Below are 27,279 nucleotides of genomic sequence, written 5' to 3'. Positions count from 1 at the left end.
TCAGTAACTGCATGAAGCTTACCTTTAGATGTCCATTGATCGCCGGTGTTTCCTCCACAGAATGTGCACGAACTGGCCCTGAACGTACCTCCACTTGTTCTGTTGAAGCTGTTCCAGAGATTTGAACTTGGTTTCTGATTTAACCCCCGTATGTGTGTGTGTGTGTGTGTGTGTGTGTGTGTGTGTGTGCAGCCATTAGTGAGTCCTCCTACAGGCAGTCGCCCAGCCTCTTATTCTGGTGTCAGGAGTGATTAGTTTGCAGCGTTCAGTGACTTGTGAAGATTTGGGGGTGGTGTACTCTGCCGACTTGCATCAGACTCACCATGGGCACGGTGCATACAGGGACCCAGAGCTCTGATAATAGAGCGAAGAGGTTCTGATGCCAGAGGGGTCAACCATTTCGAGAGCCCTTTCGGTTGGTGATCGGGCTATAAAGTCCATTATCCGGACACTTTAAGTGTGCACAGTAAATACATGCGGCATGGCTCTTATTTTTATTTTTTTACCTCATACCTCAGAGAAAGCACTGAATAGGCAAACATTAATGCTACTTAATACAAGCGCCAGCAAGTCAGTTCAAGACTTCTGTCCACCCGCCTTATGTAGATAAAAGGGGTTATTACAGCTGTAGCGCTGAACAGAATCACATACAAAGAGGATATCTTATGTATTTTTGGATCATAAATTAACACCTAGCAAGAGTGTGTCTATGGCTGTGAAGCGTGTGACGCAGCATTAGGAGAGTAGCACATAAAAACGGTACATAAAATTCTGTCACCAAGCAACCAGCATTGATAATGTATCCTTTCTGCACTCAACACGGCCCCGTTCTTCTCAACGTTTCCTACAGGAGCATATATATTCATATACAGTTTTTATGCAGAGGCCATGCATATTCAGACTAACAGCATGATTGTGAGTGTGTTATTCATAGCCTATAAAACAGTTCAACACAGTGATGTTGTTTTCAACATTATTTCCAAAGTGCTTCCACATTGAAGTACCGTATCTGAGCTTAATTCGTTTTGCCAAATGCACTTTAGCACATCTGGAGATTCATTCACCTGCAAAACCAGGTGACTGCTTCACATCTTGTTGAAAAGGAGTGAATCCTAGTGCTGTTTTCTTTACTTTACTAGAAAGAAAGAAAGAAAAAATAGAAAGAAAAAACTAATTTATATATAAAGCCCGCAATGTTCATTTGACTATGAAATAAGTCCGGACTGGGGCATAGTTAAAATAGACAGATTGTTAATTTTATTAATGATTTATATATATAATGATTTTAGTGTCAATACACAGACATGACTTATTATTTCACTAGTTTGAAAGATACATTTAAGAGGAAAGCCTCAGTGCTTCGCAAAGCTTCATCTAACCTTCACCACAGTTCAATAATATTGAGTAACTTACTTTTTAAGATGTAATTTTGCATTACTTTGTGTATCGACCAGTGATAATTCCAAAGGAAGTCAAAGCGGTTTCGCGTTTCCGAGCAACACAGTTCATGAATCAATGTTTTAAACGAATCGTTTAAGCAGCGAATGATTCAATGACTCACTCATAAACTTGCCTCTACCTACTGGTATATCAAATGAAACCTGCAGAAAAGAAAATCGCAACCACAAATGCAAAGACGCGCAAACACAGACAAAAGGAATGATACAAACAGTGAAATGTCAAGTGCGGATGGAAAGCGCCACCACTCGGTCGCTGCAGAATGAGTATGCTTTAAAAAAAAAAGAAGGTTTATCATTCATAGGATTTTAATTGGCTACACAACCAGAAATGGTGCTTTAAAAATACCCCCCCAAATCACTTCACAATCAAACTCAGGTTTTGTATTTTGAATATTTTATTAATGTGTAGAAAATGTAATAAAAAAGGAACTATACAGCACATTTTAAGTTAAACTAGAGCTAATTCGATCTTACAATAATATCCAAGGTTATCTGACAACGTGGTTAGCAAGTTAGGGAGAAACGTCTCAAAGATTTTTTTTTGCACACATTACCTGCTTCATTAGTGTTCATGCTAAACACATTTTCATTTAGGTACAAAATGTAGGGGATTTTTACAATATCCTAATGTTCAAAATGAAATAAAAGTACATGAGAGTGGTAAAATGAGCAGGTTGCCTGTATAACACAGAGTTAGTGTTATGTGTAACATGTTTTGAAGTGTTTTCCATGGTGGATGTTGAGCCGTAAGTGGTTTGGTGGATAGGAGGCATGTCAGAATGGAGGGGGACTTGAAGTGTCTCCGCCATATGTGGAGTCAATGAATAATGAAGGAAAATCTGTCCCTGTCGCAATCTTGAGAAGCGGTCAATCACAAACTGAAGTTTCTATTCCTCTTTCAAAAATAACTAGAAGGCCGCTTCATGGGAACCACAAACGATTAGTTTGCTGAAGAAAACGTTTAGAAAACACAAGAAGGTACACATTTCCACCCATGTTCTCCACAGAACAGTAAATGGATAAAATGATGCCTTCTGGTGCATGCAAAATGTATTTTTCAGTGTTAAATGCAATTAGCTTGTAGCTGATTAAGAATTTACTTGGTTTCTATTTCCCATCCCAGCTGTTGCTACACTCTCTAATCTTACCCCTCAAAAAGATAAGAAAAAAATAGAAGCATAGGAAAAGGGTAGAAACTCTTTGAAAACATCATAGTGTTGTCTCTCAGAAGAGGCTCATTAGGAGATCTGCGACTATGGGAAACAGGTGTTGTTAGAGCAGCAGAACGCTGGAGACCTGAAGACAATTATCTATGCAGAGCATGCAGACATACCGGAGCAGAAGAATCTGACTTCAAAATATATATATTTAAAGTTTGGGAGTTTGGGACCACGTACTGTAATATTTTCTGTGGTGACAATAACATTTGATGTTATCGACACCCAAAAATATTCTTCAAAATTCTCCAAAACAAAATAATAAAAAAAAGCAAAAAAAGTTTGGAACAGCATGAGAGCGAGTCAATCATTTTCAGTTTTTGTTGAAATGCAGAATAAAATGTAATCTTTCAAATGTTTTAATTGAATCCCAGCATATCTGTATTATGCTACTGTTGTTTCAGTACTTTCAAAAAGTGAATACATAGAAAACAATGTATTACAACTTCAGTGAGTTAATTAGACAAAAACACCCTCTTGTTCAGAAATGAGAGAGAGAGATGTGCTACTAGAAAAGGAAATATCACTTGCTGCATGAGGTAAGTGTTACACTGCATGAGGAAAGGTCTAGAAAAATATCTCATGGTTGCACTCCTTCACAAACCTTTCAGTCACTGTACAAAATACATAGAGGCCATGTTAAACTACAGAATGAAATCATATTTTTTTTGTCAGGCACAAAACGTTAAAGAAGAAAGACTATGTTCTAAGTTGCACTAGGAGTTGCATTGCTTGTATGACCTATTGTGTGTATGCCAAGCCTTAAAAGCACAAGCCTGACTGCTTGTCAGCAGGTGTCTGCCCAACTCCATTTTAGAACGACTGAATGAAAGGAATAGAAACATCTATGAAAAGAACCCTTCAGATGGTCTTCTCTCTGCAGTGATAAACACAGACTGCATTTCTCCTGCACTCACCTGTAAATTGCTATTAATCTAGAGGATTTACAAAGACACAGATGGACACAATTATTCTACAGGAACAAAAACATTTGAAACGCTCTAAAGCATGGAGTGTGAGACGGAGCTATGCAAAAATTCTCCATATGAGTCCTTCATATGTACATATCAGTGCTCTCGGGCCAGCTTATATGTTCTTTTAGACAGATCTAAATAAAACACTGACGTGGGATGATGTGACATTACTAATCAGCCTTGCACAAAATAGTACAATTTAAAATAAATTAAAATATGGGACAAATTATTTGATTGAAAAGCATTTTTGTTTCAGATTAGTCTGAATTGACCTCAGATACTGAATAGTTCTTTGGTTTCTGAGGTTTCAATGATGATAGAATTTTGTGTTCAACAGTACCATGGCCAATTGTTAATATAAGATTTAAATATGAGATGAAATTAGTCTTCAGGGTGCAGTAAATGCAAAATCTAACACTGTGATGATGGGTCACATGAACATGAAAATCATTCAGTTACTCTTTAAAGGTATTTCTCATCATTTATAAAAATAGAAGCATCTCATTTTTAGGGGCATTCGTTTTTTTTTTTCCAAAATCTTTTATCTCAAAGGGAGAAACATTCTCTTTTCTTCATTTAATGAGGTTCTTTCCTTAGGCCTCACACTGTAAACGTGCTGCACAATACCGAAACCTAGTCTTCATTCTCCCAGAACTGAACAAATTGCATTACACATAAGAAAGTCACCGAACCTCAAGGTTTACGGTTTACAACCAACATTCGTCAAGGGGGTTTTGTCATTCAAAGATTTAAATAAGTTACATCGCTCCTTGTGTCCTCCTCGCCCCGTTTAAAAATAGAAACAGCTAGTAGGACGGTGGATTAATGGGTGGACCTCCTCCGCTTGCCACTGATGCTGCGGTAGTTGAAAGGTCTCATCTTCATCTCCACAGAAGGGATGGAAAATTCATGGCCTTTCCAGTGATACCAGTTTATACCCTGCGGAAGTCAAACACATCATGTTAATACACACACAGTTTTAAGGGATTTGTAGGTATTTATACATATTTGTAGGTATTTATACATAAAATGTCGTTCTAGTACAGAAATACACTGTCATTTGTTTAGACAGAAAATTAAACCTAAAATATCAACATACTGACATTGTATTAGCATTTTAAACTCTTTATGTACTTATAACTTAAGTGTATAAATGTTTAGGAATCTTATGAAATTCAAAAGAATATTAAAAGATGCACCGATATTAAACTCCCAATAACTATTTTCATGTTATATCAATACATATAACTCATAAAAATAGTGATTTCTGATAAAGCGAAGCGATTTTTTTCTGATATGTTATAAAATTATTAGTTTTTTTTTAAAGATTAACTTTAAATGAGTGTTAGATGACGGCAAAGGTAATCTAAATGTAACAATATTGAAATAAGCATAACATTTAAATACAGACCAACAGCTATACAACATATCTAATATACAGTAACCGATATACAATACTGTGAAACCATACTAAATTCATAGGTTCATTTTATGGAATTTATGGAATTGTGCAATGAACCAGTTTACCAATTTGCCAGAAAAGTTGCACAATTTGATCTGTACAATTTGTAGGTAAGTTATACATAAGAAAAATGTTTTTAGATGCTAATGTACATTTCAGTATCAATCCACCCCCCCCCCCAAAAAAACAAAAAAAACATTTACAATTTATGTACAAATAGCAATTGTCTATCCATTCAATGTTATTACGGCTGAAATACCTCACAAAGTCAAGAACACCTCTCAAAAGAATATTTTTTATATTATAGGCCATTATTAGTTTTCAGAGTGTTAACCTCTGCTTTTATGAAAACATATCACATATACCAATGGGGAATATGACCTTATCAGTTATAAGCTACACCAACCCACTAACACTTGTGAGAAAACTGAAATGAAAGCAGACAGCGAGACAACAGGACATGACACAACACAGTTAAGCAAGGACCGATCTACAATATTTTTACCCATTGGCCTGTGAATCTCACTTATCAAGCTTTATTTGCTTTCAGTTCCAAATGCTCTTGCATGTTTCCTGTCTTTAGCTCTTGCCCTTGCACACAAAACCACAAAGAATGAGTCACACCCACCAAAGGCTCTGTAGGTGTAAGATTAAATAGCGCTGTATTAAGATCTAATCAAAGTACTAAGTTCCTGTGAGAGTTTGCATGTGTAGGCAGTTTGAGCCTACTTGTTACTCCATAGGTGGTGGAAACAATGCATGTATTAAAGTATAAAGGTTGAGGTAAACATTAGCGAAATGCAAAAAAGGCCCATTGTCTATTGTCAATAGTGTAGTAGTCTCAGCCTCAGACGTCACGCCCACGGAACGTTGGCTAAACGTCTGATGCATATGGTACACTTAACTGGAAACACTTCAGGAGTGTCGAAGTCGTCATCTGATTGGTTGAATTTTATCGGATTTCCGGGGGGCGCGAGTGTCGCGTAAATTCTCGGTCCGCCGGGAAACAAAGCGCAGACGTGTGATTGCGGAAGAAAAACTGTTGTGTTTACATGAGTGACAATGAGCATTTATCAAGATCAGCTAAACGTAGAAAGTATGCGAGGTTCACGGCATAGACTCTTTAAGAGATGTCCAGGAGTTTTGTTTGAGGCACTTAGTGGAGACTTGTTGCACGCCGGTCTGTTGTTGTGGGGACATTTCCACGCCCCGAAACGTGACGCTGAACGAAACGAACTGTAATTGGTTGTTTGACATGTCGGTCAAACGGCCTTATGGGCGGGCCTTGGCCAAAGAAAGCTGCTATGAATTCCAGACCTTCAGCCGTCAGTCTGAAGGTCTGGCTACGCGAGACTAATAGTGTAGTGATGTATGAAGCACAGCTCACGCATAAGTCACTTTCAAACCAAGCAGCTTTTTGTTGGTCAACACAGCAAATCCAGATATCTTCTATTGAACTGACTGGATTTCGCCTGAGACGAACAACGGTACATGTGGCCGCACCTTTAGGCTAATTATGTGGATATACCAGACATTTCAGTCCAGTGCTTAGGATTACCTGGCTATGTCTGGACTCTCCGTATTTTCCGTTAAGGTTGGCCCGATGACAGTTTTTGTACCACCATGCTCCCTTGTAGGACAATGCACAGTTGGTGACAGCGATGTCATTGTCCTTGTCCTTGGTAGAGAAAGGTCTGCTCTGGTGGTAGCTCAGAGAGTCACCTGGGGTAAAAAAGCCCGTAATTACAATTGATAGGCTTAAATATCCACAACCACTCTGGAGAGATCATCTTTGGGGTGTTTAAAGGAACACGCCGACTTTTTGGGACTTTAGCTTATTCACCGTATCCAGAGTTAGATAAGTCCATACATACCCTTCTCATCTCCGTGCGTGCCGTAACTCTGTCTGACGCACCCACCGCTAGCCTAGCTTAGCACAAAGACTGGAGGTAAACGGCTCCAGCTAGCATACTGCTCCCAGTAAGTGACAAAATAATGCCAACATTTTCCTATTTACATGTTGTGATTTGTGGTATAGTCACAGCGTGTACAAATAACAAGGTCACATGAGACACAGCCATCTTCTAACCATATATATACTGGGAACTATATTTTCAGAAGGCGAAGCATGTCAGACAGAGTTAGGGCACGCACGGAGATCAAAAAGGTATGTATGGACTTATCTAACTCTTGGGGATAGGGTGAATAAGCTTAAGTCCCAAAAAGTCGGAGAGTCCCTTTAAATTAATAATAAAAAAAAGAAAACGAGTTATTTCCTTTCAATGTATTTAAAATGAATGCCCAAATGTTCCCTGGCCACACCTGCAGTGCCATTATACTCTCCTATCCTCAGTTTGTAGAGGCTCTTGGAATCTCCAATGGAAAACCTGTCATAGTTGGCATATACAGACTCCTGGCCGTCTTTCATGTCAATGCGGAGCTCGTAACGACCTTGAGCTGCAATCTTCTGAATGCTGTCCAACCCTGCATGGAGAAAAAAAAAAAGAGAAAAGTTCTGAGGAACACACCTAGAACACTATCTACCATCCAGCCATCCCATCTCTGTGTTCCAGCCCCTTAACATGTGCAAATGTTGTCTTCAAATATGGTCCACACAGATAAGAGCCCGTGATTTAATATAAAAGCAGTGCTTGTTTGGTGGTCCATCTCACTCTCTCTGACTCTTATATGTTCTGAAGATAAGGAGCAAAAGACTGCAGATAAACAGTCTGTTTATTGAAGATAATCAAATTTTCTGACTGTTCAGTGGAGAAATGTCCGGTCTGGCTAAAGACACAATCACTTTTTGATAGCGTAGATGTCTCCTGATAATAGAACTCCATCTATTTCGTGAGTGTCTACAAGGATGTGCTGAACTGTAACTAAGCCCTTAAACTCACCTCAGGATGTAAAGCCATAGAATGAACCTAGGAAGCAGAAGGCTGATGAACTGTAACAGTGAGGGGAAAACGATCCGAACACCAGACATGGTCAAAGGGCATCTTTAAGGGCAGCCATGTTGTAATGAGATTAGTAAAAAATGCGGTGGGGGGAACCTCATTAAAAAGCAGCATGCACAATCAGTACAATCTCAGCAGAGACTGTTTTTACTTGATTAAAATCAGCCAGGCATCACATGGCATGATATCTAAAATATTACAGAATCATATTACTTTTAATCACCATTTTGAGCCAAGTACTGCACTTTTAACAGCACACTGCACATTATATTATCCCAATGGCATTGTTTTAAGCATTTACCTCACAAAATTGTATTAGATGTTTGCTTAAAACAGTAAAATGTATTTGCCGAAGGTGTAATCAACATAATAAAAAAAGAAATAACGAATCAATATAAATATATATTTTTTTTTTACTGGAAAACAAGACAGTGAAATGTGTAAAAACTGTATTAGTGATTAAAAATAAGCAGTTAGTCAGACTGGTTAATGTGGTAAGAACAGTCTGTACACCAATTATCATAGCATTATTTCAAGCAGAAACTGAAAATGCATAACATCCTTCCAGTGTCGTGAATGAAAAAAAAAACATTCTAATTTTCAAATGTGTTGCAAAGAAAATAAGCTTTTTTTTCTCTCAGTTCAGGAAGACTGCAAATCTCTTGGAATAATGGCAAACAGACCAGCGGAGTCTATTACTTTTCTGAATTACTTTGTGCCTTCTTCCATAACACCATATCTCTACAGTACTGTCCTATCTGCATGGTTGAACCCAGCCCCATTTCTTGAATACACCATTCAGGAGTAACTGACTGTCATGACCAGGTGAGGAATTACAAGAAGAGCCCAGGGACCATGGAGAAGTAACAAGTACCACAGGAAAACAGACATGCTCTCTTCTTTGAATGCTTGAATGAAGCAGGGCAGCAAAGTTTATCTGCCAAGTGGTTATCTGTCAGTTTAGTTGTATTTGCAATTTTTAAAAAAGGTGTGTAGTACATAACAAGTCTTTCATCATTACAAAAACAGCTTCACATTACCGTACATAACAGCTGGGCTGAAAAGCAAAAAACTCAACACAATAATATAAATAGCTGACACAAAGTTGTGATACCACAAACAACCTACAGTTAACACCATGTTTCCCAGACCAAGCAGAGTGTCTCACTGTTGAAAGACAAACTTATCACTCATCAATGACGCAGTACACAGAATAGACTGTTTTCAGCTTGGTGTCTGTTTATTTTAAATCACGCTGTGGTTATACAGCGGTGTAGCAAAATATCTACTGAATATACCGCCTAGCGCTGCTAATTATTACCTGGGTAAGAAAGCATACTTGTGATTACAGCAGTTGCATTTATCACAATGATGGCAATGTCTACTCCAACATAACAGCCACAAAGTAAGTTCATTGTGTTAAATGTCTATTGTGTAGTATTGTAATGTAGTATGTGAGGACGACGTTCTTCAAACGTACCAAGAAGACATTGCACATGTCCACTGCAGCAAACAGTGTTTACTTTCTGCTCATGAGCCGAAATCTTTTCAAATGTGCTCCTTCCACACTAAATATAGTTATACATATTATCCAGGCCTAAATGTCTGCAGAGGCATAATTTGTAATGTTGACTTTTTATCTGTAACTGAGACAATGCTCTGAAATCCGTGCTGTGCACAAATGCTATTTTTTCCCTGAATTTGAATGAATATAATTATAGCTTTCTAATAAGATTTATGTATCATGGATAAAAAGGAAAATGGGCTCTATTGTTTTCCATCAAATTGGATTTTGATGAAAATAATTACCGGATCGTTTAAACAGAATCTGCAAGCTGAGAGTCACCAGTAACGGACTGAGGGGTCCTGGAGCACAGAGCCGATACAAACACTAGATACTGAATGCAGGAGGACACATGGAGAATTTCAAAGGATGGTGCTTTGATGCAGCCTCTCACAGAGCTAAAAGACTTTGTGTTATTTTCATCTTTATTCAGAGCAGCCCTGCACTGTCTCTCTTTTGAAAGTATGCTCCGTATAATGCAAGTAAATAGGAAAGATATACAGTGTCCCTGGAGCAAGTTAGCATTAAGTACTAAGGTAAACCTAGACGGTTTCCCAAAATGCCCATCCAATATTTAAATGAAGCAACCATCTGATTGCTAGTCAAGAGCACTCCTCACGGAGTTACATTTAGAGGGATTGATGCTTAAATAAAACTCATAGATTTGCCAGAAAGTGCTGACCAAATTTAGATCTGCTGAAGAGTTTAATGGGGCCTAAAACGACCATATTTTTAATGAGTAATTACGTAGCAGCTTTTTTTCCAGACAGCTCTAACTGCTCTGTCTATAATTCAAGTGTATTTCACGTCTTCTCACCGAGCCAGAATTCATCCTCCAGGTTGCCAAAGCCGATCTTATAGTCACTCCACTTCCTGGAGAAATCAGTCAAACCGTTCTGACGTCGCTGGAACACCTGAAACACAATCACCAGAGGTACAGCTGTCGCACAACATTCTAATAATTAATAATAATTCATTACATTTATATAGCGCCTTTCTGGACACTCAAGGCGCTTTACATAGAAGGGGGGAATCTCCTCAACCACCACCCTATGCCAGTTATGCCACTCTATGCCAGTTAAATATAATGCGTTTAGGACAATATGGAGCACATGAATGGCAATTTATCCCAACAGTCATTTTACTTTGAGATGATGACATCTGCAAAATTTACACTTGTTATGCGCCAAAGGCAATTATATAGTTATTTGCCAATTGGCCGCTAACTTTATGGTTCAAGTCGAATTGTAAAATAGTCTGTCTAGACTGTCGATAGTCTGGCCTCTGCTGATGTAAGTGGTGTATTGTCTAATAAATTAACTCCCAATTTTTTCCTCAGCAGAAAAATGCATTATCAGAAATATGTTTTCTCCAGACCTCTATGTGCTTTTAATGAGTGGCAGACATTGGCTCATTTTTTTTGTGATAATAATAATATGATCTTGTATATGATAATAAAATGTCTAAATAATAAAAATAATATAATACATAATTATATTTGAAAATAATAATAAATAATTGTTTTAATAAAATTAGAAATGGCTAAATAATCAGTCACAGTACCAAAAATATATATTTTTAATATAATGAATAACTTCATGTTTATGTTTATGTGCATGTGTATAAGTAAATGTGTGTGTGTGTGTGTGTATGGCCAATAAGACATTTTTCTAGGCAATATATTATCTCAATTTAACTGCCAGAAAGATATTTTGGACTCTGGATATATATGTACTGGTGTTAGTTGTCGACTAGCTTATCCATTAAGATTTGGTTGGTTAACCTAAAACAGCATGTTTCATCTAGCCAAGTTTGCTTTTTAACAGCATGGCTACACTGGATACTCCAGCACAAACCAGTCTGAAAAACAAAAATGCTGGTCTTTTCAACAGGGGCCAATCCTATAATATGGCACTGTGGGATTTTGTGTAAATCATACACTGTGCCAAACATATAGACAATACAGACAGGGTTCAGATGTCATAGTCAGATATCTCTCACTCACTATCCAGCCGCCTCCGTCGGTGGTCATGTCGCAGTAAACCTGCACACCTTGGCTGAGGTCTCTGTTGATGTAGATGGTGTAGATTCCGCTCAGGTTCTCTCCGTTCAGGAGGTGTTGCGCACAGTTCTGTGGCGTGGGAAACAATCGGTTTCCTGAGGAGGAAAAGGGTTGAGAAACATCCAGAACAACAAAGCAGAAGAAATCGAAGGGTCACTGGGAGGTTAATGAGCAGTGATTTGCATCACCGCCACGACAATGAAGTGTAAATTTGTTGATTTCTGCCTGAGACGTTATGAAATGCTATCTTTGGAAGTCGGGTGCTTGTAAAGTCACAGAAACACAAGGCAATAAATGAGGGTGAAGCAAGATGCCAACAGATGCACTGAATGTGTCGCTACTGATTTGTACTTGATGACGTTGATGGGGAAATAGTGTGCATTTGTACCTAATGAGGTGAAAGAACTCGATCGAACCCGAAGTTTACAGGAGATGTGGAAGATTTGCACCTGTTGTGAAAGAAGTAGAAACAATGGCGCTGGTTTCTAATCCTCTGGCGGCTTGCAGTCTCACAGTGTATTCGGTGGTCTCCGCCAGCCCCTCGAGACGGATCCATGTGTCTTCGGCATCTAAGATCAGCTCCTAAAACACAACCAAACACAGTCTACTAATCCGCAGGCACGCCGAGGCATTAGTACATTACCTCTGTTCAAACACTATAGACCATAACTAAACAAAGAACTGCTCAGCGGCAGAATAGTTTTGTGGAAAACATGCCTAGAGATAGTACAAATAACGGCAGCTCTTAGCATTGTGGGTAGGAAAGATATTCCTCATAAACAAACAGAAGACAGATCACAATCACTTTAAGAACTGCCTGACAAATTGTTGTGATCTGAAGCTGCTTACTGTTGGGTGCTTTTCACACAATGCTTTTCCTCCCAGTGTTTTCTTCCATATGATTGGCAGCTCTAAAGCCCTTGATGGGGGAGGAAGAGGCTTATCAGGCACTGGTGCTGCTGGGGAGAAACAGCGTTTCTATTTTGGTCTATAGCTCATGACAGTTCACTTCCCCTCTTTTGTTTTGTGAAAAATTCACTTTTATCGAACTAATGTGCCACACATTTTCTGTGCCTTTTCAGAACTTTTACTTTTACAGATTTACAGAGGACCTGGATGGACGTGGCACACGCCTTTGAAACAACATTGTTCCATATTCATCCTTTTCCTTTTCATCAGTGTGTAATGTGAATTATGCAGCACAACAATGTTTTAATGAAGTTGCATTAATGTTTGTCAGTATGCAGAGGATATTGAGCAGGTAATTGTATTAGGGAAGCTTCCGTTTGTAGCAGAGTCGGCCCGTTTTTATGTTCTCATTTTTATCCCTTCACAATCCCGAATCTGAAATATAGGCTGAGGCAACACAGAGTGGATGTAGACTGCACTGTATTATTATTTTTGGCAATTTCCATATTGTCTGTTATTATGCCAACCTGGCTCTAATGGAAAGAGAAATCTTTTATGTCTAAGATGCCCCAGCAGGGTTTATATCATCTGTGCACCACTGACACCCACTGGACGGATACAAACACTAACAGTTGGCTACTAGGTCAGAGTGTTCTGTTGCATTGATTGTGCGCGCGTCTGTGTATAACAACATAAATCTAAAGATCATAATCCATAACCTAATTTTTGTCATTGCATTTTCTAGTCAAGCTGTTTAAATACAGATGACAAAAAAAACATTATAGGACAGTGATCATGCATTAAAAGTAATGCAATTATTTGAAACAGATACTGTATCTACTGTCTCCTTTCAGAGAAATTGTTTCAGGGAAGTCTTTAATAGACTTTGAAATGACTTTGTTAAATGATTTAATCAAATTGAGCTTTTCCGATAGGCAGATTTAAAAGATGGAACGGCTCCCTTAGATGGTTGATCTCTGCGGAATATAGTTTATGTTAGAACAAAGTTTTTATAAGATCAGGCTGTACATCAACTACAGTTCAACTATGAAATGTTCACACTATAATTCATGCATTTTTATTTCCTATTTTTGTTTTCTAAATTTGTGTTACAAATTGCATTACTTTATAAGTGTATTTGTCACTCAAGCTAAAGTCCACATTACGCTTGCCTTTCGACTGCCGTCCGCTGCTTTGTAGGTCAGCATGTAGTTATCGATGTCCGCGATGGGCGGTCGCCAGGATATGAGGGCGCTTCGATGGTTAATCTCACTAGCTGTCAGGTTCTGAGGCGCATCCATGGCTGTTTAAACAAAGATCAAAGAGCAAAAGCAATTTATAGACAAAACACATCTGTTAGAGTATAGTCTCATTACCACATTTGACAAGCAACATTACACTGGCATCTACTGACACTTTGATTGTAAAACCCAGTAACCCCTTTTTTTGGTCATACAATATTTACTTGTATGCAATTTTGTTTAAACGGCACAAATCTATGTTTTTGTTTCTTTTTAGCGGTTTTTATGGGCTTTTCTTGGGGTCGACTATGTATATAATAAACCATGACATACATTAGGTTTCCATGTTTCACCATCTTCAGCATCATTACGCCAGTCTTCAGTCACATAAACCTTCAGAAATCATTTTAATATGCTGATTTGCAACTCAATAAACATTTCTTATAATTATCAATGTTGAAACACTGGTTGTGAAATCACAGTTTTTGTGAAATCATCACATTTTTGTGGAAACCATGATACGTGTTTTTTTCAGGATTCTCTGATGAATATTAAGTTCTACTTGAAATAGATATCCTTTGAAACATTATACATATCTTTGTTGTCCCTTTTGACCAGTTTAATGTGTTCTTGCTGAATGATTATTTTTGTTCCCAAAAATCCTTACCTACCTCAAACTGCATTCAGAAATATTCATGTAACCAGACAATATAACATTTTACAAGCAACATTTAATTTGGAAGTCTTCCATTTGTTTTAGAGGCTTTACAAATAATTTTCCTGCAGCTCCCAATAGTATTTAGTCACATGGCATTTATGGCAGCAGTGATTGGCTCAAAACAACATGGCTTCAGAAATCATGAGCAAACACGGCATATTTCTAATGCCAAACAAATGCTACTGAGATGAATGGGAATTCTAATGGATTTTCTACAGGTATTTTAGTCCTGCTTGATTTAAAACAACAAGCTACACAAACAGAGCATGTTTAAAATGACCACCCCCCACCTGACATTCAGCTGATTTTTCACTATCAGATGCTGTATCAGTGTGTATGTTTGGAGCTGTGTCAGCACACCCGCTGGAGGCATGTAAGATGCTCGCTTGCCTGAGGACAAAATAAATCACATGGTTGCGTGTGTAGTATAGGTTTCAGGCACACTGACAGATCCACTTCAGAGGGAAGACAATTAGTGTGTGTTCACCGGCGTCCTGTCTCTCAACGTGATCTCTTATCAGTCAACATGCCACTCTCCCTCCAGCAGAGCACAGGCGCACAAGCTCAACTCATACACACACACTTTCCTTTCATACTACAAATGCTGATGCTTCTTTTGCATGTCTTCAAAAGCCATCTGCTGTCTATGTGCAGAAAAATTGATGTATTATTGTTTTTTTCAGGGTGTTAAAAAGTACAGCTCTCCTTCTCCAATCCTACCTCTCATTCTCTGGAACTGAAATGTCCTAGATATGAAATGATTTGTTGCACTTACAGACAGGAAAACATTTGGTTACACTTACTTTAAGGTGACATAGTTACATTGTACTTACTCAAGTACTGAGTAATATTAATTAAACACATGTACTTACTAACTAGAGTTACGGAGGCGTGGAATGTCATATCAGAACATAATACCGTTAGTTAAATATATCAAAAGTAATTCCGGTTTTACACACAGACATATGTATGCCGTGAGAGCCAGTATTATATATATCAAATATCTTGAGCGGTTTTGTTTATTGAAATGTTTTTTCAGCATTTTTCTTGGTGGCTGACTAATTAATAAAACATTACAAATTCAACATGGAATATGTTTTTGTAAAATGTACAAGCTTACTTGCAATGTTACGTTTCTGTCAGGATTTTTTTGTTGAGTAGAATGTTAACTGTCTTTACTGTCCCTTTGAGATAATACTATATTATCAAAGTGACAGTAAAGACAGTTAACATTCTACTCACCAAAAAATCCTGAGAAAAAAATAATTAATAACTGTTTTCAACATAGGTAGTAATAAGAAACGTTTCTTGAGCACCGAACCAGCGTATTAGAATGATTTCCGAAGGATCATGTGACTCTGAAGACTGGGGTAATGGCTACTGAAAATTACAGGAATAAATTACATTTGAAAATATACAAAAATAAGAACAACTTTTTTTTTTAAATGGTACAATTTACTTCCCAATATTTCTGTTTTTACTGTAATTTTGGTCAAATAAATGCAGCTATAATGAGCATAAGAGACTTCTTTAAAAAACAAAAAACAAAAACAATCTAACAAAAAAACATTTGAACAGCATTTTACTCTTGATTTCCCATTACTAACAAAGTGCACCTATGGAGATTGAAATGCTGCCATGGAGGAATGGAGAGATATGCTTGTATGTATATCTGAGGAACACATTCATATTCCTGTCCTCACCTTAATCTCTTTAACAATGCATTTAGAACTGTAATTTAAATCAAAATGACAGACAGCACTAATCCTGAAATGGGCATGAAATGTGTTAGTTGTTGTCATCTTAATTATCCCCTTAAGCTTCCATAAGCCTCCTCATAAATGCCAAAATGATGCATCTATGACGCTTCACCTCCCTCAGGGTGGGAGCGGGCAGATTCTTAAACACCGCAGGATGGTAATTTCAGCTAAGTTTTTTCAGGCATTGCAGGCAATGAAACATTGTTACACTTTTATCAGAGCATGGCAGGATCTAAATCCACTGTTATTAGAGCAGAAATGTTTCTGAATTAAATTGTCATTAAGTATTGGAGGCAAATGAACACCACAAACCTCATCAAGCGATTTTGTGTCAAGATTCTGCACGTCACTGAGCTGGCACTGGGGTTGGAAAGCCAATGGCCTGTGACACTTTTATGTGCAAATTAATTTCCTCTAAACAATCCAAACTAATGAAGTATTCTGGGAGGGCCGCTTGATTAAAGTTGAGGTCTAATGCATCTGAAAGTGGCTCGGCCCAACCACCCCCTTTAATAGATGAGCTGAACGTTTCAATGCAGAATAAAGCAGCTTGAAATGAAATCACTGCTTGTTCTGGTTCAGTCTTCTGTGTGGGAAAGACAGCTCGCCTCTCTCCACGAACAACCTCACTGTGAGGAAAGACAGGAAGTGATGCTGATCTCCTCTCTGTTCTCACATGGGAATTGGAGCTTTGCTGAGTTCAGTATTTTGTTACACAAACTACAAAGATAACCCAAAAATAACGCCCTTGTTTCTGCTTCACATCTCTGCTAAACTAAAAGAGGATGATAGTATAATCAGAGAAGTGCTTCATCTTCCAGCTGTCTATTGGATATTTAAGCATGAGTGCTGTTTTACTTAATGTCTTCACAGATGTGATTTGACTGCAGGTAATGCGTAACCATAGGTTAAATATCAGCACTATTGGGATGCTGGTTGTCCAATCAAATTAGAGTACACTGGGATGGTGTATAAAAAGCTGTAGATAATACTGAAATGAAGTCAGCTACTTTAACTGCCACTAAACCAGTGTTTCTCAATCCTGCTCATCTCAGCACAATGTGGATGTCTGACTCAACTCATCAGCTCATTAGTGCAGTGCTCCATGACCTGAAGACATTGTAAGGGTACATCAGGTGACTGAGACACCTAAAATGTGGGGCATCAGCAGCATGATTGAAAAACATGGCACTAAAAACTACTGACTTGTCCTGTCAATCCATTCCAAATTATATCTATGCTTTTGAATTTATTTACAGTAATGGAAATAATGGAAATAAATATTACATTATTTTACTGCTACCCCTCCAGGTCTGTGCATGGCAGTATAAGCAAAATTTTTGTTACATTATAAATGTTGTTACTGCTACTTTTGATCAATTTAATGTGTCCTTACTGAATAAAAGTATTCATTTCCTTCAGCAAAAAATTATGTTATTATTATATATGTACAATAATAACAGTGAAAAGTCATTTATAATTAAAGTACAAAAATCCAGCAGAACACTGTAGTCCGACCTTTTAAAGATATTGTATCTTGTCCTTTAGTGTTTTATTTAAAGGGGGGGTTGATTATGATTTCACTTTTCTAACTTTAGTTAGTGTGTAATGTTGCTGTTTGATCATAAACAACATCTGCAAAGTTACAGCGCTCAAAGTTCAAAGCAAAGGGAGATATTTTCTTTCAAAGAAACTACAACAAACGGCTGGAAGGGACTACACACGCTTCCTCCCGGGTTAGTGACATAACAAAGCCTAAAATTGACAGGAACCCCGCCCCCGGGAACGCGATTTATAGATTATCATGACAGAATTTGCTAATCAATGAATATAAGATAATTACACATAATCTACATAAATTCATCAACTAACCATTCAGAAATGTCCTGTTGCATTCTACATGTTGTCACTTCTTGAGTCTCTCCATCTTTGTCTGACTCCGGTTTTAACATAAAAGGCTAAAAGTTTTTTACATTTTCAGTGCATGTCTGCGTGAGGTAATCGGAGATGCTAACACATGAGCTCTAGAAGCTCCGCCCTCTGAGCCGGGAGCAGCAGCTCATTTACATTTAAAGGGACAAACACAAAAACAGTGCGTTTTTGCTCACCTTTAAAAAGAGACAATTTTAACATGCTATATAAAAATATCTGTGTGGTCTCGACCTCTAGTCTTTAATTAGAACACAGGGCACAGAGATGTTGCACTTACGAGTGACAAAGTTGGCGATGACAGTGCCACTGGTGAGAGGACCTTTGGTGGCATAAAGGGCCAGTGAGTAGGTGGTGCTGGGAATGAGCTGACTCAGCTGGTGCTCCTGCTTGCTACCCTCCACTAAGAAGGTGTCTGCCGTAACTGGAAAGATAAGTTCCATTAGTGCAGATGCAAGAGAAAAACTTTTTGGTTGCAAATATTCTTGGATTTTTTTATATATACATAAAAATGTAAATAATTAGAGAAAAAAAATCATGCATTATAACTGAAATTCAAATATGAACTGAATTGGCATTTAAATAGCAAACATTATGTGGCGACAACAACACTTTTATCATACAAAAATACTCAAAATTACAATACTTGACTATTAATATGACCATGAACTGCATTGGCTCACCAATATACAATATTATTAACATTAATGACAATTTTGGTTTCTAAATGTACTTTTTGGATGGTTTCATGCTCTCAGAAGACAATAAATCACTGTACAAATAATCTGTGGTCAGCACAAACCATGTTTATCCTTGATGTACAGTAGGTGAGACCATATTTAACAGTCTTGAATGTATTTTTCATTTGTTTATTTTTTTTTTTACCTGGCATACATTTGCTGATGATTTTTTTAAAGGATGACAAGCAACCTGTCCATGTTGGCATCTACCTAATTTGGCAAGCTTCTACTAAATTAAAGATTGATTGAATGATGTCAAAAAACAAAAGATACGAGAAGCTTTTTCTTCGCCCCTTTTAAAAGTTGATAAGCTACTTTATTTAGCCATCCTAACTACCTATGATTATATGGTTAATTGCATTTTATTATTGCCATTGAGTGAGACCCATTTAAGACCCAAAGCAGCGTATCTTTGTCCATGAGAAAATAAGTTACAGTTCGTTTAGTGTTTATGGCTACTGCTTTTGGGATGTGATTTAAAGACTAAATGATGCTCATGAAAGTTTTACAGAGATGTGTTTCCCTTCATCAGGCCTCCACATACCTTGGTTGCGGGTGAGGGTGAGCACGTAGTTATCAACACTGGAAACAGGGGCGTTCCAACGCAGCAGAGCCCCCTGAGGTGTGACATTCAATGCAGTGAGCTCCATAGGCATGTCCATAGCTGTGTGGAACAGAAGATTACGCGCAGGTTACAGACAGACAGTCTTAGATAAGCTCAGCCAAGGTAATTGGCAGCCGTCTCATCTTCACCTTTTTTTCTCTGTGCAAACGATATTCAGCGGCAATTTAAAATTAGAGCACCTCAGCAGCTTGGAACTAATTTGTTGTGATTATCTGGCTGAAGAAGATCACAATTTCCTTAATTAGCCGACATCGAGGGGGAAATAAGACAGTCAAATGTGTGCAGAGCTCATTCTCAATAGCATTTCCATACAAGTGAGTAATGAGAAATGTTGTTCTCCGTATAATCCTCTATCCATGCGGTGACTTTCACAGATGGCCTTTCTTTTTTCAGACAGGAAAAATCTCACTCTCCTATTTGCACTGTGGCGTATGTCCTCTAAGATGAGGTCAGTGGACTGTAATCGCACATTACCATCTTCCCATCCTGTCCCTCGCACATTTTTGTTCTGCCAGCCTCTCTTGCAATAGCATATCACTTCTACAGCTGTAGAGATCTGACCCTCCCATTAGATTCTGTTGACTCTGTTCCAAGAAATTGTAGGCCCTCTCACAACCTTCCAGACAAGCTGATCTCAGTTGCCTGACAGCAGTTCAGAGGCAAAATCCCCCAATTCCTCATCGCACCTTCCCCTCGCTCTGCTTTACCGTGTCTTGACATGCCCTGCACTGACAGACTAGGAGGAGAATATTAGTTTCCCCTTATGTAATGAAAGTGAACTTGATGATCCCCAGTAGGTCATTAGGCAGAGCTGTGAACCAGAACATATCCATGAACCAGATCCATCATATTTTATCAACCCCTCTTGTCACTCTTTACATAACAGCTGAAATAAGCCAGACTTTTCTCTATATTATATTATTATTACACAGCTCTATGGAATACTTGATTCTGATCGGTCAATTGCGACATCCAGCGGTATGTTATTCCCTGATAACAACTGCTGAAAACAGATAACACAGGCTCATCCGGGTCACTAAAGTCAGTGAGCTAATAAAATATTAAAACTCAGTCAAATCAATATTTTGTGTGCAGTTATTTAATTATGTCACATCCAGTATCGTGGACTCGCTCTCTCTTGTTTCATACAAACGCAGCTGCTGCCATTTTGCGACTATTGTTTTGTACACTGTTGGATTGTAAGTTAACAAACAGGTACGATTTTAAAACAGTTTAATCTAAAATCAATATCTCGTATCCCCATAATTATTTATAATACATTATTATTTATGTAGCGAAATGCTGTGTAATAAGTGGTATGACTGTCCCGTATCGCTTAAATGTACATCTAGTTTGAATTTGCCACGCTAGAAACGGCTCTCTCCGTGGAAGCTTTGCGTTTAAAGATCTATTAAAATATTTCGTGTCTAATTGTTTACTTATTTGCTTTATTAAGTCCAGAGTCAACGCAGCCGTCTACCAGGACATTTTAGAGCACTTCATGCTTCCTTCAGCAGACAAGCTTTATGGAGATGCTGACTTCAGTTTCCAGCAGGACTTGGCACCAGCCCACACTGCCAAAAGTACCAAAACCTGGTTCAATTACCATGGGATTACTGTGCTTGATTGGCCAGCAAACTCGCCTGACCTGAACCCCAAGAGAAAGATGAGAGACATGAGACCGAACAATGCAGAAGAGCTGAAGGCCGCTATTGAGGCATCCTGGTCTTCCATAACACCTCCGCAGTGCCACAGGCTGATAGCATCCATGCCACGCCGCATTGAGGCAGTAATTCATGCCAAAGGGGCCCAAACCAAATACTGAGTACATATACATGCTTATACTTTTCAGAGGGCCGACATTTCTGTATTTAAAATCCTTTTTTTATCTAATCCTTTTTTTAGTCTATATATATTAGTTTCAACTTTTAAGTTGAATTACTGAAATAAATGAACTTTTGCACGATATTCACATTTTTAGAGTTCCACCTGTATATAGAAATGGTTGAAATAATAATCTATGTATTTAACTTTTTATGAATTAATGATATATATGAGTGTTTTAGATTATTATAATAAATATATATTTTTATATAAATATTTTTTGTATATATAATTATATATTTTATGTGTAGTGTTTGCTTATATTATATAGAAAATAAATATAATAAATACAATAATTATATCTATAAAAAGAATATATAAATAAATCAATATCTTATATAATTAAATATTTCAACTTTCCTTGTTTCACACAAATTAATACATATGCATGGTTAGTACCGGTATAGGAAAGCCAAGTGAACCTTTTCTCAGTGTATTGCTTTAATGTTAAAAGCTTGTCTTCAGAATAGAATAGTGCTTTAGACTAAACATAGGAATATTTAACTTTGCGTCTCAATAGACAAATCTCCGGGAAAGGTCTTTGTCCCAGCTGTGCATTATATCACTGAAATGAATTAATTAGTCTATGTCTCGAGCCTAGGAAGTTAACTAATTAGTCATATCATTGGATGTAGTACAATAGAACAAACAGATGCTGGCCTTTGCTTAAAGACTGCTGACTTGCTTAATAACTAGGTAGGAAGTGTTTGCCTATACATCAAAACACAGCTACTCCCCATTGCAACTTAAAGCCTGACAGTTTTGTTCAAAGCTAATAAAAATATGACATGCAAACAATCTCAAGCTGTCCGTGTTGACAAATCTTGCCATTGCTGTAACAATGCAAAGTGACAAGCGGCTCTTCTTTGAATGCTTATTATGTAAGGGAACATGTACATCCAGCTGGTTGTTATCTCAGAATAAACCCTGACAGGGTGATGAGGGCGCAACCTGAAGGGCGCCTATTACACAGCTACTTGACAAATAAGTAAACAATTAGACACGAAATATTGATCGGAGTCAAAATATTTTATTAGATATTTAAACGCAAAGCTTCCGCGGAGAGAGCAGTTTCTAGCGTGGCAAATTCAAACTAGATGGACATTTAAGCGATACGGGACAGTCATACCACTTATTACACAGCATTTCGCTACATAAATAATTATGGGGATACGAGATATTGATTTTAGATTAAACTGTTTTAAAATCGTACCTGTTTGTTAACTTATAATCTAACAGTGTACAAAACAAAAGTCGCAAAATGGCAGCAGCTGCGTTTGTATGAAACAAGAGAGAGCGAGTCTACGATACTGGATGTGACATAATTAAATAACTGCACACAAAATATTGATTTGACTGAGTTTTAATAATTTATTAGCTCACTGACTTTAGTGACCCGGATGAGCCTGTGTTATCTGTTTTCAGCAGTTGTTATCGGGGAATAACATACCGCTGGATGTCGCGACCAATCAGAATCCAGTATTCCATAGAGCTGTGTAATAATAATAGGCAGCATTGATTTGATCAAAAATACAGTGAAAACAGTGATAATGTGACATTTTTACTTCGATTACGTTTTAACAGTAGTATGTGTGTGTGTGTGTGTATATATATATATATATATACTGTACACACACACACACGCACGCACACTTACATTTTACACTACTTAGAATAATCCTCATTAGAATGATCAAGAGTATTAATAAACAGGGTAAAGATCAAATAAAAACATATTGTGCATCTGATGGAAATTTTCTGCCAGAGAAAGATCTGTACATGTAAGTAAGAACACTTATCAATTATGAGTGAATCAGACACAATCCATTCATAGTACTAGCTGCCTGTCACCGCCGTGTGGTGCTGTTCAAGTACGATGGCAGGTGAGCATCCCCGCTGATCACTGATTCCATTAGTAAAATTTCATTTCACTTCTGCAAGATGGCTGGCAGCCTCCCAGAGGACGGGCGGAACGCACAGGGTGAGAGATGGCACTCATCACATGGTAAATGATGTGCATCATTCCTCAGTCTGTCATCCATGTTTCTATCAAATCAAAGTTCTGTGACGAACGAGGCTATGAGAGCACATCCTTCACGAAATACCAAAAGACATTTCCTGGGGTAGATTACAATACATGTCTGGAGAATGTGCAGTAGCATATGATTAGTCTCTGAGTAATTGACTGAGAGCAGAAATACCTGTGAACACAGTAGTGGTGATGACCTTGCTCTCTTGACTTCCTCTCACTGCGTTCAGCTTGATCTCGTACTCCATTGCGGGGTGGAGACTGGTTAGGGTGTAGTTGGTGACATCATTGTCAATCACCACATTGTCCATCCTGCCTGTGAGGCGATTACAAACAGTAATGCTGGCTTATTTGTCTTTGTTCAACATGCTTTAAATATACTGCGGAGGAATTACCTTTTGGTGATTGGTAAGACATTTTGTAGTAATCAAAGGGCGCGAGTGGTTGAATCCATGATATGGTTACAGATTCCTCGGTGACATACAGCACAGTCATGTCTCTGGGAGGATCCATTCCTGCATCATGGGGGACAAGATGACCATGAGTGAGAAATAAAGTATATTATGATTTAGATTTACAATACCGTTCTAAAGTTTGGGGTCAGAAAGTTTTTTTCTCCTGAAAGAAATTAATACTTTAATTCAGAAATGATGCATTAAATTGATCAAAAGTGACAGTAAAGACATTTATAATGTTACAAAAGATTTCTTGAACTTCCAAAAAATCTATCACAGAAAAAAATATACCACAGTTTCCACAAAATATTAGGTAGCAGAACAAAATCAGCATATAATGATTTCACTGAAGACACTGAAGACTGGAGCAATGGCTGCTGAAAATTGAGCTTGCCATCACAGGAATATATTGTGTTTTAAAATGCATTAAAATAGAAAATGGTTATTTTAAACTAATAATAATAATTCACAATATTACAGTTTTTACTGTATTTTTGGATCAAATAAATGCAGCCTTGGTGAGCATAAGAGACTTCTTTCAGAAACAATTGAAAAAATCTCAACGACCCCAAACTTTTGACCAGTAGTTTCCAAATGTCCAATAACTACCAAGACACAATTAGCAGCAGTATTCATTTGGTCATGTGATCTCAAGGCATATCAAGGCGCTACATGCAAAAAATACGATATAAATATATTACATTATACAATTAATTAATATATTGTTATTGTTATTATTATTATATAGTCTCCATTGTATTTGCATGCTTCATTTGTTATTCATTTCAATGGAATAGTCATTGTAATTCTTGCATGTCATTTATTTCCTATTTATGTTTGCCAACAGGCCCTAGAGAGGAGGAGGAGTATGAGTATGCTGGACAAACGGCACTCTTCACAAGGACATTTACATTGTTATTGTCTGCCGCTGTCCAGCAGGGACTCTTTCATGATTTGTTTATCTGTCCCAATAGCTCTTAGCATCGCAAAAAGCAAAGGTTAGACTGCCTCTGAACAGCTAAACAGACTAACAGTGCTTTTGGAGCTTTCTGACAATTGAAAGGGAAATAAACAGATTTACTCCTGCAATTATTGAAGTGGCCAGTCCTTAAAACGAGTGAAAAGCCATTCACACCACCCCATATTCATTAGACTAATGCATTCAATTCATAAACTATGGGTGGCAATTCATAAACAGGTTGTCAACCTCATTTAAATGCTTTCAGGGTAAAATATTCCTCAGTAAATGAGTCGTGATTATTCATGTATGCATATCTTAATTTATTTTCCACTCTCAGCAGAGCAGTCAATAAATATATTTTCAGACTTTGAGTAAAGGGCACAAAGAACAACTTTTGTTCAGCCCATTCCATCTCCATTTATCCCGTTTCTTATTGTTGAGCATATGGTGACCTTCTTCACTTATGTTAATGTAAAGAGTGTTAATGTGTGGAAATATGGTTTCTAATCAAAGCAGGAACATGTTGAAAATATACTTATCACACTTCTAAGCAAGCAGGCTTTAAAACACACTAGACGACAAAATGTGCAAGTGCTTAAAGTGCTCACGAACAAATCATGTCATTATAATAATAATATCATGTGAAGTAAAAGTTAAAACTTTTTTTCTTGTAACTAATCAAGCTGCTGTGCAGGTGTTCCTCTGCAGGGCTCATTTCTATGTTTAGAAATAGCTCCGAGACAATATCTCCTTTGGCAACTGCAAATATCAGTTCACTGACAGAACAGCTGAATAATTCTTGACACTTCCATATTCAGAGAGAGGTAATTAGGGGAGGATTACACAGTGTTGAATTAATTAAGACACAAAATGGTGAAAAATCTGCTGTGCAGCTGTGTGCAAATATAATGGGGAAATCCAGCAGGTAGAGACGGGATCTTGTTCTGCGCACGCTCACAAAAGACTGTCTAGTGAAACTGATAAAACTGAAACAAAATGTAAAAATCTTAAAGTGTTCCCTAATAAAAATAAGCACTGTGAATCTAGTGTGAGCATGCAAATGTTACACTTTTCGTAATCGATTTCCACAAACTAAAGCCAATGCTCTCAAAACAATTACCACAACCATACAAATAGACTCTTAATTTAGTAAAACGCTTCATAATGAAGCACAGTATTGTCAGTACAGCACTGCATTCCATTGTGAAGTACAAGTTTCATTTTTCTTTTCAATACAGATCGATCGTTCTCTTGAAATTTCTGTAAATGTACATATTCATTATCCCTCTGATTTCTGTTAAGCCAGAGAATTGTATTCACATCAAACAACACTCGTTTCTCAAGTGATGAACTTGAGGAGAGAACAGTGTGAATGTCGAATCCATAAAAGGCACAAATGTAGTTCAATATCACTGCAGGCCTCTTTTATTGCTCTTTGTCGTAAGGTTGCGGTTGAACACTTTTTATATCTAAGAAGAGAAGAACTCAACATCTAGATTCAGAAATGGAGAATATGGTAATAGGCCACTATCCATAAATAGGTTTTCACTGATGACTCTTATATAAATAGTAAAGTCATGATAGTTGACAATTTCATAAATTGAACATCCTGTATTGTGTGCATTACAAACCCAGCAGGTCTCAATACAGTGCTATTTGACAGCATAGCATCATGTGCTTTTGAGAATATGGCATTTTAGTTGTCTGTGTCGACTGTTTTTGAATGCAAGAAGCATGGATCAGAGAAATTTGAAATGTTTCATGAAAATGGGGCATGTACCATTTTAACGTAGTGCATGTACCACTTTAGTGTACCATTTTAACAGGGTTAACATTCTTATTTGCATAATTGCAGTGTCAGTGTCATTGGACGAACACAGCAGCAATCCGTTTACATAAAGTCTCAAGTATTGCACATCCTCATAAAATACGTTGGCGACTGTACTCTCAAGTTTTTCCTGAACAGACTTTTCTGACTATAAAGGTAAAAACGATACGGCCACTCCAACTGTTGTGTTTTCCGTTGCCATTTGCCCCCTCAAACGTTTATGCAACATGCTGCGTTTCCATGACTGTCCAAAGCATGTGAATATGAGGCACGCCATTGGCTGTCTATTTCTAAGCATCTAGCTGTTACATTCTGACACTGTATTGTGTCACACAAGTGTGTAACGTTCCTCTAGTTCCTCTAACGACAAAAACCTGGGGTTAAGCACAGTGTGAAAAGCCCTTCTGTTTAGGAAAAGTGCATGTGAAATTGTTTTGAGAGCATTGGCCTTTCTGTAAAATGTGAACTCAATTAAGAAAACACTCAATTAATCTCACATTA

At 37.7% G+C, this 27,279-nt stretch overlaps 1 protein-coding gene across 6 annotated transcripts in view; it reads right to left on the bottom strand.

Moving 5' to 3' along the window:
• Positions 1-1,841: 1,841 nt before the first annotated feature.
• Positions 1,842-27,279, bottom strand: part of tnr (tenascin R (restrictin, janusin)) — a 139,154-nt gene continuing 113,716 nt past the window's right edge. For 5 of the 6 annotated variants that reach the window (XM_079614505.1, XM_079614507.1, XM_079614506.1 and 2 more), the window contains 11 exons: positions 23,930-24,049; positions 23,707-23,850; positions 19,541-19,660; positions 18,537-18,680; positions 13,781-13,911; positions 12,149-12,281; positions 11,643-11,794; positions 10,455-10,551; positions 7,436-7,597; positions 6,672-6,835; positions 1,842-4,590 (listed from right to left, as the gene is read on the bottom strand). In XM_079614505.1, coding sequence (XP_079470631.1) covers positions 4,474-4,590; positions 6,672-6,835; positions 7,436-7,597; positions 10,455-10,551; positions 11,643-11,794; positions 12,149-12,281; positions 13,781-13,911; positions 18,537-18,680; positions 19,541-19,660; positions 23,707-23,850; positions 23,930-24,049 — 1,484 coding nt within the window. In that variant the 3' untranslated portion in view covers positions 1,842-4,473. Of the gene's footprint in view, positions 4,591-6,671; positions 6,836-7,435; positions 7,598-10,454; positions 10,552-11,642; positions 11,795-12,148; positions 12,282-12,548; positions 12,619-13,780; positions 13,912-18,536; positions 18,681-19,540; positions 19,661-23,706; positions 23,851-23,929; positions 24,050-27,279 lie in introns of those variants that run through there. The other variant, XM_079614509.1, reaches the window with a different exon arrangement.

Source organism: Phoxinus phoxinus, assembly GCF_949152265.1.
Source record: "Phoxinus phoxinus genome assembly, chromosome: 5".
In the NCBI taxonomy this organism is placed as follows: domain Eukaryota; kingdom Metazoa; phylum Chordata; class Actinopteri; order Cypriniformes; family Leuciscidae; genus Phoxinus; species Phoxinus phoxinus.
This window is presented reverse-complemented; position numbering and strand designations above follow the sequence as displayed.